A 13,932-nucleotide genomic window follows, 5' to 3' on the forward strand; every position below is an offset into this window, starting at 1 on the left:
GGACACCAAGTTAAGCATGAGGCAGCAATGTGCCCTTGTGGCCAAGAAGGCCAATGGTATCCTGGGCTGCATCRGRAAGAGTGYTGCCAGCAGGTCGAGGGAAGTGATCCTCCCCCTCTCCTCAGCCCTGGTGAGGCCACATCTGGAGTACTGCGTCCAGTTCTGGGCTCCCCAGTACAAGAGGGATGTGGCACTACTGGAGCAAGTCCAGCGAAGGGCCACAAAGATGATTAGGGGACTGGAGCATCTCTCTTATGAGGAAAGGCTGAGAGAGCTTGGCCTGTTTAGCTTGGAGAAGAGAAGGCTGAGAGGAGATCTTATCAATGTGTACAAGTATGTGAAGGGAGGGTGTCGAGAGGATGGGACCAGACTCTTTTCAGTGGTGCCGAGCGACAGGACGCGAGGCAATGGGCACAAACTGAAACACAGACGCTTCCATCTTAACATGAGGAAAAACTTTTTCACTGTGAGGGTGACAGAGCACTGGAACAGGTTGCCCCAAGAGGTGGTGGAGTCTCCTTCTCTGGAGATATTCAAAAGCCGCCTGGATGCAATCCTGTGCAATGTGCTCTAGGTGACCCTGCTTGAGCAGGGGGGTTGGACTAGATGATCTCCAGAGGTCCCTTCCAACCTCAGTGATTCTGTGATTCTGTGATTCTGTGATTAAAAGGGGTTCAGCCATGGTGAACAGAAGTGGTGTTACCACACCACTGATAAATGACCAGCAGACCGGCAGTTCCACTGCTGAGAGAAACTGAAGCCAGGCAAGCAAAATTAAAAAGCCTTTTGCTCAGGTCTCAACTCTCCCACCTCTTGTTAATAGCACAAAAGTCATTGCAGGTATAAAAAAAAGGTGGGTACACAGCAGTCTGAGAGCATCTTAATAATGCTTCTATAAAGACAAGAAGTACAATCTAAATGTTTCATGTAGTCCACCAATACCRCATATGTACATACAGTCCCCTGGCAGTGTAAATCAGGGTAACGCCTTTTCTGTGTCAGCGGCCCAAAGCATACCCAAAGCCTTTCAACTCTGCAGAAAATCACCGCAGAGTTTAGCAGATTACTGTACAAGTGCTGTCTTAAGTATGACTTGCAAAGACTGGTAAGAAGCTATCCCTGAGCTAACATGCCATTCTAAATGACCAGTCAATACAGAAGACATGGGCACAGAATGACTCACTGATTTCTTCCAGTGAGTGAACCCATTGCTATTACAATTGGTCTGGAAATCTCCAGGTTGTACATATGCAGTCTAAATCTCTGACTGCTTATATTAATGTAGTCTTTGTATGTTGGCGAACTGGGCAAAGCCGTAATGACTGCAGTAATGAAAAGTGATATTTGTATGGTAATACACTGTGGAGATTAATGGTTTAGATTTCCAAGTTATGGTAAGTACACTTGAACGATTTACCTTTAGGGTGATGAGCCTTAAACGGTAATCATCTGCTTGTATGACTTGGTTAACTGTGATTTCTATTCCTTCGTAGGTGACCCGTTCCTCTGGCCAATATTCTGTGCATTTCTGTGTGCAATATAAAATAAACCTAGTTAAGCAGACATCAAGGGAGGCTCATTTTTACTCCTCTGAAATTGGATATAGCGCATGCACAGATGAATATGAATGAAGGTTGTTTCTATAATAAGTACGAGTTTTCACTTTCTATAAAGGGACTACATTTCAGGCGGTTTTTGCTGCACTCAGCCTGACTGCGTGATAAAAACCACACAAATAAAATAACTACTAATGACCGCTTTTAAATGCTCACATCCTAATTTACCTTCATGCAAGGTGATGTGTATTTTGAAGGTTCACTAGGGAGACCAGGGGCAAGGTATCTATGTTTATTAATAACCTGTGTTTTTATATTATTTTCTTATGATAATCATTAGTATTACATACATTGATTATTAATATTTCTGTGGTGTGCATAAATGGATATGGAAACACAAAATACATCTTTTCTATTTTTGATAAAGGGCCTTTGCTCTCTGAAAATAAAATTATCATTTTCATAGGTTTTTGTACAAAAGAACATGACTGGGGATGTTTTAGGAATTTAGATTATGTACCAAAACCCACTTTAAATGGAGATGGAGAATCTTTCATCAAAGCTAGGGAACTAAAAGGAAGCAACAGCTGTAAGAGCTATCAGAATACTGCATTTAATTTCACCAAAATGCAGCCAGGGATGCAGCCAACACAACCAGACAAGCTATAGTCCACTTGCAAATCTCAGCTGTGGTACTGATGCCCTAGACACGAGTAAAGGGGGAACCTGGAACTCTCCTATCCTGGAAAGACGACTGACAACAACTGGTATTTTTTGTATGCAATCTCTCCTTCAGCTAGTCAGAAGGCAAGGGAAGAGATAAGCATTTTCAAGTGGTATAGGGACTGGTTCATGGAAGAGGATTTTCAAGGGGAATGACATGAAGAAGGCAGGGTCTGAGATAAAGGCTCCCTTGTGATAAAGAAGCAACTTTTTGTTATCACAGGAGAATAAGGACCTGCTGCTGGACAATACCTGTTAAAGAGGATGTCTGTAAGCTTCCTCTTTTGCATGACTGGGCACAATCTTGAAGTAAGGTAACAAGTTAAATTATGTGTTGCTCTCCCCCTCCAAAAATAATTCCACTTCAGAAGGAAGACAAACAACAGAAAAGTATCTTGAAAAGTACTGAGTCAAAATTTTTGTGTGGGAGAATCAGTGTTCTTCCATCTGCATAGTGCACCAGTTAATAACCCACTGGGAATGTGGCCCACTGTGTCTGTAAAAATTATTTACGCAGATTGCGTTTTTTCTTCCCCTCCTCTTAAACTGCAGACTCCATTGTAAAAATCGTCAAGTGCGCTAGCAACTATCAATAGCACAGACGTTGTTCTGCTTCAGAGTGGAGTAAGATTGCCCACTCATTTCTGTGGGCTGTCTGTCAGTTCAGATTAGATGTGACAGAGGGCTGAGATACAGAGCTCTTCATACTCGTATTAGCAAAGTCACTGCACCAAAGAGATACACAAAGCCTCTGTTACTAGCATAATGGGAGAACAAAGGTTTTGGTTTTCAATCTATATACTCTGAGTCCTGTTATTCATATATTAATACGCATTCTGGAAAAAAGGGAATGAGTATAGGAAACATTCATATGGAAGCACTTACCCTGTATTTATGACTGAGATTCCTGACATCATTTAATTTTTGATACAAAAGGTAGCAGAAAAGACTCAACAGTCTGTTACGATATATAGGCTGCAGCAAGCTTCACTTACACAGCGCTACAGCACTGCAGTGCACTGCTTCCCACGGCTGATATGATGGGTGAAATACTTTGTCAGTGTGCATAAGAGGAACTCTGGATGTAAAGGTTATTTTGCATTCCTGTTATACAACCTTGCTATAAAAGCTATAGTGGGAGAACTCCTCAACACATAAAACATACAGGATCAGTATTTCCTCTGCCTTTTTCTCCTTCTTAAAAAGGATAAACGTTTTCAAAGTGCTTAACTGATTCTGGTACACTATGTCATAATACCTTAACATGTTATTTCCCATAAACTGGCCCCTCAGACCCATGAAAAAGTTATCATTTCAGCTCTGTAGTAACAAACTGTGTGCTCCTCTCAGTTAGAGGCAGATGTGAGTTGAAACATGTTAGTACAAATCTCAGTGAGATAACATTCAGGCCAGCAACACACACTACTTTGCATCAGCAAAATCCTAAGAGCACCTGTCCAATCAGCTAGCTGCAATAACTGATGGTTATTAACTTGTAAAGCATAGTAATTCTGTGTGTGTCCATCTAGTTCATGTCTTTTTCACTGAAATTCAAGCTAAAGCAATTTACTTCACAACCGGGCAAAGCTAGAGGTTTATGCACGTGTATAATTATGGGCACTCAGCTACCAGCTAGCAGTTAAGCCATCATAACTCAGCATGTATGATGGTATGCCTACACTCTTGGGCATCTAAGTGTCTAAAGCTTCTTCTCAAAAGGAAACAATCTCACCTAAATTACCAATGGGTTCTCAGGAATGAGCACTGACAAATACTGCTGCTGCAGTCTAAGAAATACCATTTGGAGTGCTCTGCTTCACCTTGCTGCCAGAGGTGAGAGGGGCTGCAGAGACCAATGCATGCCCAAACCACAGGCTCACATCCTGCTCTGCCAGTAAAGGTGGGTCTGAACTCAGATACCTGCCTGTGAACTGAAACTCGGACATGTGGTTCTGCCAACTCTGCTATGGGGCAAGTATTTCAGCAGGCAAGTTAGTAATGAACAGCTGGAAGGCAGCAATATTTTAAACTGAAAATAGTATCACATTAGGTTGATTAGCAGAAACACTGTGAAGATTTAATTTCCAGAAGTACAAATTCCAGCAGGTGGTAAACAGAAAACTTAAGCACCTTAATCAATTTCAATATTCCAGTGGCATTTCCTAGACACACTCAATAAGAGGCCTCTGCACTCAAGTCAGCTGTAGCTGTTGGGCACCATAACCAGTATGTTCCACAAATCAGGGGTAGCCACAAAGAAAGGTGAATACAGGCATTAAACCATAATAAATGCAAGAAAAAGAAGTACTGACTCTGTTAATTAAAGATATTCAATCTTAAAAATAAGTAGGGATGGAGCGCTATTGCTTTTGACACCTTTACAAAGAACTTTAAAGAGTTTCTGCAAATAGAGCTGGGTTTATAGAGGCCTTAGGTCAGCTGGGAGAGGAAAAATGGCAAAAATAGCAGTAGGTTAAGTCACACAGCAGAACAAGACTTACAGTAACCTCACCAAAAAGCAGGAAAAAACCCACATCTTCTCTGAGTCTGAAAAATTTAATGCTGGCTCTGATAGCTCAGGCCACTGAACTAGCTTCTTTTCACTTATTTCCACAGGCTTAGCATCTGTGCTGAAAATATCTGCTAGAGTACAGATAAAAATATAGACTATATGTAACATCATTACCTCATTCATCTCTTCTATATTGGTAATCATGACAATGATGGGACAACGCTCCTGCCACACCATTCTCCAGAAATCACTTACAGTATTAACTATCGGTCCCTGAGTAGCAATATATACCTTTTCCTCTCCTCCATAGCCCTGCCAACAAAACAACAAGAGATCAATTTTAACAGGGATGCCCACCACAACCACAAGGGTTCAGTCTTTAAACAGAGAGCTGCCACTGGTTGGAATGGAGACTTCACGGCATCGGTTCTTCCCCTCTCTCTCTCCTGCACATGTGTACATAGGAGCAAAGGCAGCATATGGACTCTCACAATTCCAGTAATGAGAGTCCCATAGCCTTGAGGTGACTCTGGCTAGGTCAAGAGCCTTATAAAGGCTTGTTTTCTAGTGCCTTGGTCGGGTCAACTGACAACCAATTCATATCAGTAAGTGCAGAAGCATGTTTTTGTCTGGTCTGAACCTGTAGAGTAGCACTTTGAGATTTGGTTTTCAGTTAATGTAAGCAGGAGAGAAGAGCAATCAGATCAGCTGGGATGCCTTTAAAAGCCAGTGGATGTTGCAATTCTGTTTCTGTTAACAGTGGCTGAGAGAGGCCAGGCAGACATACTGGACTGTTGAGTTCTTACCCTGACGTAGTTAGCATTGATGTAAGAGCTAAGGGGGTCGTCCTGATCAGCTGAGGTAAGGCACACTCTGCTGTGAGGATCTGAAATGTGTAAAGAGATAAGCTACAGTTTATTAGTTGCTGAGAGGAGTGAACGAGAGACACAAGATTATTTTGTACAGCCAGACATTTAGATGCATACAATGGGCATCACAACACATGGTAGTGGCCTTGGAGAGCTCCCATGTTAAAATGTTAACACAAAAAAAGGGAAAGGGTGGTTGGGGTCATTTTGCTCCCTCTGATAGTTTTACCTGCTCTCTGAAGCCTTTTTAATTGTTTGTGTTGGAGATTCAGGGTTGCACAGTTACTCTGGAAAAGCAGTAACTTTTTAGCTCTAGGAAAGTAYTTCTCAATTTGTTAGGTCAATGAACACATCCTGGCTTGTAAGACATTAGAATATCGTTTGTGAAATGACAGCAAACACCTTCTCTCTCAAACCACAAACACATATTCCTTGCCTGAAAGCAAGCAAGAAGACAACAATTCTTTTCCCCTGTTTTGTCTTGCAGTGAACTAAACTCTGAGATGTGCTATTAATAAATATGATGCTTAAAGAGAAATTGAGGAATATTAACAGTCTCATATACTTTGCAAAGTTGCTTCAGTACTTGAGTTTCCCTCATTGGGACTGTTTATGAAACATTATTCTTGTTTAAATAAGACAACGAATGAATACATTATTCCATCTGGGAAGTTCCATCAAATTCTCACTGAAGTCAATGGGAGCTGTTCCACTGATTTTAATGGGAGCTGACACAGGCCCACATTCATCCACTTTCACAAGTAACACGAGTTTGTCATCATTAACAAGGAACACCCTTGTGGCAGAGGCTTCAGCAAACAGCAGCAGTATATCACCAGGAGAATATAAAAAACAAATCACAAATAACTTCTTCATAAAATATTGAGCCTGTTCAGAAACCAGAACAAAATAAAACTTGTGCAAAAATAGTGTGATATTGTGGAAAGCACAAAGGACCAAGCACACAGCAATTTCTGTTGTATTATGAACACAGACTGCACATGAAATGCTGTCCTCAGACAGATCTGATTCACGTTATCTGTAATGTGATAATATAATCACAATCTGCAAAGCAAAGGTATTAACAAAGTTACTGCCTTACAGCACAAAAGCACTGAAACTCAGCGAGTTTCTCTGAAATACAGTTCCCTCCTATTCCCCTTTGCTTGCCTCTCTACTGCCAGGGAGATTGTGAGACAAGACAGGAGGTAAACTCAGTGGATCAGTAATTCTAAAGCCCACATGTCACAAAATCACTTAAAAAGGCAACAGTAGTTGCCAGATGCTTTTTCAAATGTCACTAGACTTGGTATTTAGGGCCCTTGCATGAAGTACCTTTGCCTGGGTTTTATGCAGAGTCTCACCCATGAAGTCTGTTGAAGTCTGAGTAATGATTATGTGATTTTCTCTACTAACAACAATGATAATATTATGTTGTCCAACTTATAGTGGGGACTTTAGGGAGAAATAAAATGGATCTGAAGAACTTTGTCAAGTAGAGTTCTTGGCAAACTTGTAAATAAGGGGTTCTTTAAGCATTCATCAACTGCAGTAGTATCTGAAATTACTTTTCAGTGTGGACTTTGTTACTGTTGTATCCACAAACACTAAAAAAATTTTTATAAAATGCTTTCATTCCAAATGATAATACTATGATTCTTCTGTTAATGTAGCATTTAATTTTGCTAAGGTAGTATGTTAGTGAACAGTTTCAATGATATTATTATTATATGTTATGAGAGGACTATTAATGCATTGTTGACAGAAAGAAGTTGCACTGTTTTACAGAAAGTATAACTGAAGCTGAATTGTATCTCTTAGAAATACATAGATAAGCAGGAATAGCTCATTACTTTGAGAAAAAATATCAAAGTAACACTTTAATAGCATTAGAGTCTGGGGTACAAATTTCAAATTTTCAATAAAGAAAAAATCAAGTCATACTTTTGATCAAAACACTTTTGCCAAGACAAAACCAGGGCACAGGCCAGGTTCAAGTAGGTCCCACTCCTTTAAAAAACAAAACAAACAGTAGTAGTCCATACCTCCAAGAAAACAAACAGTATGCCAGCTATTTGTTCCATAATCTTTTATACAGTATATACAATAATATACTTGCATTTACACTAGATCTGACATTTTAGAGCAACTGACTAGGCTTACTGAAATGTTCTGCCTAACTCAGAATGGGGTAAAAGCAATAGGGCTGCGCAGAAATTAAAGAAGTCTGTCTAAACATTACTCTTGAAAAAAAGATTCAATGAGACTGATATACAACATCCACCAATAGGTTCTCACCCACCTCTGGAACTCCACAGAACATATTTTTCTATTATATTCAAAAAGTGCTTCCAAATGTCCTAAAGAAAAGTTACCATTTTCTATGATATTCCGTAGGACTCTTCCCCAGAAGAGGATCAGATTGTCTGCAAACATGCAACTTCACATTCATGAAATATCCAAATTAACCTCCTTAGCATGGCATTTCTCCAGAAAGACCCTTCTGCCACCAAAAACGCCCCTTTTAAGCCATTTCACTACCACCACCACCAAAACCGGGGAATCTGCAAAAAGAATTTACTACAAAAGAAAAATAAATTAGATGAATTAGAGCCTATTATCATGTCTCTAACTTACTACAAATAACGCTAGAGTTGCAACTAACTGATCATTATGTTAAGTGACTGCTTACCTTTTATGATAACTGCCTAGACTACTTCTGGAGATGCAGCTGGTAAGAGAATTTTAGTTACTTTTTAAATTCAAAGTAATAGATTTTGGGTTTGACACTAGTTGGATAATCAAACACTTTCTGTCCCCTACAGTAAAGTAAAATGGTAACCATAGTTGTGTGAGCCTGCCCTGCTGCAGCTTGTTCAGCAGTTCCTGCCATTACTGCTTACTACAGCCAGAACTTAGAGGAATGGAAGGTAGATATGCAAAGCAGCACAGGATACACTGGGTCAGCTTGCAAACCAGAAAACCACAGGATGCTCAAAGCCTAAAAGAGTTCTTCTCTCCCTCATCTTGCCTTCAGTTCCCTCCCCTACTTTGCCCATGGATAATTTACTGGGATCTTCAACTTTATGGCTTAAAGGGGACGTAGAGCTTCCCTGTTAGCCTTCTCACTGCTGGCACCATATTCTTGGAGATGGGGGGAGCTAASAGGGAAGCCCTCTTCTTTCCTCAGGGACATGAGGCCATCCTCTGGTCACAGCCAGCAACGCCGTGCCATCACATTGCACAGAGACTGCTGGTTTCAGAATTCATTCAGAAAAAAAAATCCAGATCATAAAGGGCTTTGAATCAACTTGTTAATCCTTGGAGGCACGGTAGGGTACGAGCTAGTTATCTTAATCCTGAGAGGTCAAAGCGATAGCAATGGCTGCCAGCAAATATTTGTAAGGCTGAGATGGAGTTTGCAGCAAGTAATTAACCTGCTGAGTGATCATTCCTAAAAGTATATGACAAAGAGCCATATACCTTTACAACTCAGTTCACAACACAGGAAGAGGGTGTTAAAAATGGCAGCAATTTTGATGTTTCTGTTTAAACATCCAATTTGGGATATTTGAAATGGATCCAGTTCTCAAAATATGCATTAGATGCCAACTTCAGAATATCCAGGTCACTTTAAAATAAAGCCATCTGGACATCTGTAATGGAGGCAATTGAAATCACTAGCCACTTTTCAAATCTTTCCTTTCTTGTAAAAACAGTGAATTAATGCTTGAATGATTCACCTGAATCACTAGTTCATTTTAAGAAAAAAAAAATCTGAAACATCTGGCTTTGTGCTTTTGCAGTTCTGGTCTAAGGTGGAGTGCAAAGTCATCAGAAGGTTTGCACACATGGGATTGTTGGCAAAAATCTGGAACCATTTTCCAACCTTCTTTGTTGCCTAAAATGGCATATATAGCTGAGTACATTTTTGACTTCTCCACATTTATCTTTGCTAACCTGACACAGAACTATTTGGGCTTTGCAAATAGAGTTACTGTGGCTAGTGATGACATCTTCCAACAATGGCTTAGAGCAAAAAAGAGGCATGACATCTTCTACCTGTATCAATTTTAAATGTATCTTGAAATATGAAAGAGGAAGATGATGATATTTCTAAAAAATCAGTTCCAAATCAAAATGTTTCCCCAAGTTTGTATTCTTGGCTGAAAATAAAAATACCATAATAGAAAAAGATTTTGATTTTCTGTATTATCATAAAGCCAGGCTGGCTCCTGATACCTGTTCTCATTTTGCACGTGAGGTAGGATTCTGAGAAAAAAAAAAAACATTGCTCAGGATAACAACACTGCTAGAATTTAGCCCTTCTAAAGGAGTTTATCAAAGAAAATACTAAGTAACATATGAATAAACACACCAAGGTCTCAGGTAGAACAGCACCACATGATTCAATTCTAATGACTTAAAAACTTAAGTCCTCCTGATGGACAGTGAATCTTAGGTTCTCCATGCTCTGTACCCCTTTTGAAATTTGATTTATGCTTCAAAGTCATGTTGCTGCTTCATAAATGTTGCCCTTGGACAACACATGGTAGTGACAACACAGTTGATATATCCTGGAAAGCAAAGTGCAAAGTCTTTCAGCATGTGGAACAAACCACTCTGCCTCACTGACTTAAAAAGCAGGGAACTTACTTGGGAGAATTGTTTTGTAGCGATTCTTCCGTACTAAGCCTGGAATATCATATTCCTTTGGATCAACGAAGTTCATTGGAATTTCCTGTTCAAAAAATGCAGAGTAGGTAGCATTATTAGATTCACAAGAGGAATGAAAAAAAATCCAAGCACATTACGTCCTGCTTGGGAGGGAGGAGAAGTGATGAAGTCAGCTGAGACATATGGTACCGTACTTCTAGCAATTTACCACCAAAACATGATTGATGTTTCCTTTTACTGTCACTGGCTTTCTTTTCTGAAATACTTAATATGAAAACGTTCATAGTGACTGATTCATTAAGTAATATGCACAATGGCATTATGTTAGCTCCTAGCATTATTAGAACTGAATTACAAGTGTAGGCACAGAACTCAGCAAAAGGTGGTACGTAAGATACCCTGCTCCAAAATTGCTGGACCTCAGACACAATCCTTTCTGATTCGCAGTCCTTCCCTCTCTCTTAGGGCAAAGGGAATAATTTGCTGATGATTCTCACCAGCAACAAATTATGACACACACTGTGACAGGCTGGCATTGTGACCTGCCACTATGGATTTGGGGGGTCGCTCTTTGTGCTCTCCACATTTCCCAGCTCCATGGGCAAGGGCAGCAAACAGGTGTTCACTGGTTACCTGCTCTCTACGCTACTGGACTAAAGGACACACAAAGACGGAGGGGCTTCTTGGTCTCACTACTCGTTTCTTACGAAGCATCAACCCCAGGCAGGGAGGGCAGTGACAAACAGCGTAAGCACTGACTGGAGTCAGCAGGTGTGCGAGGGGTTGGGAGGCATCAGCCAGGCTCAGCAAGGACGAGGCAAGGGGAGCTTGCGAGCACTGCTGGTCCTCCCAGCCACAGCACGCTGGAGGTGGGAGGTCAGTACTGGACATACTGGGAATGGAGTCAGGGTTGAGTAAGACAGGCAGGCAATCCTCACACTGGGAGGAAATCAGGATGAGCAGAGCTACGAACTATGTCAAATTCTGGAGCTTTGGAAGAGTGATTGTCTGCATTCTGTGTCTCACACAGCAGTGAGCAGAGTGTTGGGCTTAACCAGAGGCAATTAATAATACAACAATAAAGCAATTGTGGAGGTGCTATTTGGTGGATCTACCACATAGTTTCTTCTCAATTTGGGGAACTGCCTGGGAACTAAACCTACAGGTTTTCCTCAGTTGTTATGTGATATTTAGTTACCCAAAACTCTGCTTGAGCCAAGCTCCATGGTCTTTGGCATTTAGTCATTTACTACTCAAGCAAAGTCTTTCTGAAATCAACAGGATTTTGCCTTAAAAACCTCTAAAGTCTGTAAGAATTTGAGGAGTTGGCCCTGCAAGTGACACCTCTGACTTTTCTTCTAAAAAGAAACACAGCTTCTTGCTTCATCGTGAATTTGGACTTTGAAAACCAATTAGGTTAGATACAGACTGAAAACACATGCTACAGGGCTAGCTGGTGATAACTGTTTCATAAAAAGTCTAGTTTACTTTTTTTTAATTGAATGAATTTTTGATTAAATGGCATTTTTATCTACACTTTTTCAATTTTCATTAAAGAATGAAAATGGCTGGGGATGGTTTGGCTGATGAAAATGATTTCCTGAACACCAGGAAAACTCATTCAAGAGCTCTCAGAGAAACGAAACTTATTTTTTTTCTTACATTACTTTCTTTGCTTGAAAGCTACAGTGGGCCTTAGAGACTGATGAAACTGTATGTTGACTTGTTTAGCAGTCAACTCAGACACTCAGTAAGCAAACACTTCCTCTCCAGAACAGCAATAGATGCTTTACATTAAAAGAATCAGAGGCTGCCTACACAAAAGCTGCTCTTTGTTAACTTGTACAGCACTACGTGGATTAAGAGCCCCACATATTTGGCGGTCTGTTTTAAAACTAAAGTCCAAACTATCGCACCTCTATCTGCTTGGAAAGGGAATAAAACCTAGAAACTGCATGAGGAGGGTGGATGGCAAGGAGTACTCTGAAGTGTTAGACCTTACAGGTCACAAGGAGGACAGGCTGAAAGGACAGCTGTGTTGCAGGGCATCCTCCTCCCCCCGCTCTGCTGGGATTCCACACCCAAGAGAATATTTGATAAGCTGGCAATAGCTTCAGTAGCTCTTGATTACATGCCCTGAAATACCCCAGGGTGCAGAGACTGTGCCTTGGTTAGTTCCCATCTTGTGCAGTAATTTACAACCCCGTCTAGTAGACATAAGAGTCATATCCACTGCAGCATTTTGCATTTTTTGCCCRGGTACAAATGGCAACACCTATGGGGGAGACTCAAACAGTTAGGGAGGAGACTCAGATGGAATGCTCATAACTAAAATGCCATCCTACTTACCAGACTGAAATGTATCTGGCCTTTATCCCAAACTACTTAGAAATCCAATTTTCACCTGCTTACTTCATCTGTGTATGTCAAGGCTGTATTTTTCCCCCAAATGAGGCTAAGAGTTCTTTCTCCCAAATTAAGAGAGGATACAGAAACCAGGGAAACATACTTCAGAATCCTAAAAGCAACTAAAAGAGCAGCTTATAGCTAATAAAAAAATTTTGTGCAGATAAAAACAATAAAACATACTCTCTACAGCTCCTGCTGAGTGACACAGCCATCCTGTGCTTCAGTCGTCAGGAGAACATTCAGGCAATTCAGACAATAGCTCCATGCCAAGCACCGAAGAGTAAAGAGCATTCATTTGGGTTGATTTCATCCCTAGGGCAACTCCACAGATTTCAAGAAGTCATGCCTACAGCAAACTTGGCTTTTTTTTCTATAGTCTAGTGAATTTTTTTCCCTTAAACATAACATGCTGAGAAAAATAAACAAACTTGTGAAAACAGCTGTTTTTCATTGCCAGACCAATTCTGTCATTTGCAAGTGGCAAGATCACTGCAACCTTTCAGACATTGTCATTTCAAAGGGTGATGAATTTGAGGATTTCATTAAGTGCTTCACTGATGGAAGTGGAGTTTTTATTTACTCATTTTAGTCTTTCGGAAAATAATATCAAGATTCAGAGAAGAGAGACAACATCCCACTCTTCTGATGCTGCTGGACTCTTACTCCACAGAGAGAGGTCAGAATACTCACAAAGAACTCTGCCTGGAGTATGAAAGGATCCAACGCTTTCTTGTGCAGCTCCTCTTCAGTAAGGATGTTTGATGCTGTCTGGAGGTATTCTTGAGCTGACTGTTCCCGTGGTGACATGACATAGCCAAAACCTTGCTCAGAACAGCCTGGTGTACACATATCCAATGTGAGCGAAACATTTGAACCTCTCCTGCAAAAGAGAGCAATCAGAGTTTGTTTACAACAGGAGAGATTGACCCACCATTGCCAGTATGTGACAGCAATGGATACAGTCCCGAGGACAGATAAACAGCAACTTTAGAAAAACACTCAGCTGATTATGCTGGGTACATTACTGTCACTACCTGTGAACAATGGGTGATGTAGCCAAGACCAGAAGATCGTTTCTGTAATGAAAACACACTGGAAGATGAAGGCCAACACTTTCAAAACGTTGTCTATAGTGAGGTAACTCTCTGTACTGCCACCTAAATACAAGCAACTTGCTTTTCAAAGA

At 40.7% G+C, this 13,932-nt stretch overlaps 1 protein-coding gene across 1 annotated transcript in view; it reads right to left on the bottom strand.

Annotated features, from left to right (window-relative positions):
• PTPN5 (protein tyrosine phosphatase, non-receptor type 5) overlaps nt 1-13,932 on the bottom strand; it is a 67,569-nt gene that overhangs the window by 15,508 nt on the left and 38,129 nt on the right. The window contains exons 6-10 of the mRNA XM_026078915.1: nt 13,437-13,626; nt 10,317-10,401; nt 5,598-5,677; nt 4,966-5,103; nt 1,418-1,528 (exon numbers count right to left, since the gene is read on the bottom strand). Coding sequence (XP_025934700.1) covers nt 1,418-1,528; nt 4,966-5,103; nt 5,598-5,677; nt 10,317-10,401; nt 13,437-13,626 — 604 coding nt within the window. The remainder of the gene's footprint in view (nt 1-1,417; nt 1,529-4,965; nt 5,104-5,597; nt 5,678-10,316; nt 10,402-13,436; nt 13,627-13,932) is intronic.

Source organism: Apteryx rowi, unplaced genomic scaffold (genome assembly GCF_003343035.1).
Source record: "Apteryx rowi isolate R43461 unplaced genomic scaffold, aptRow1 scaffold_49, whole genome shotgun sequence".
In the NCBI taxonomy this organism is placed as follows: domain Eukaryota; kingdom Metazoa; phylum Chordata; class Aves; order Apterygiformes; family Apterygidae; genus Apteryx; species Apteryx rowi.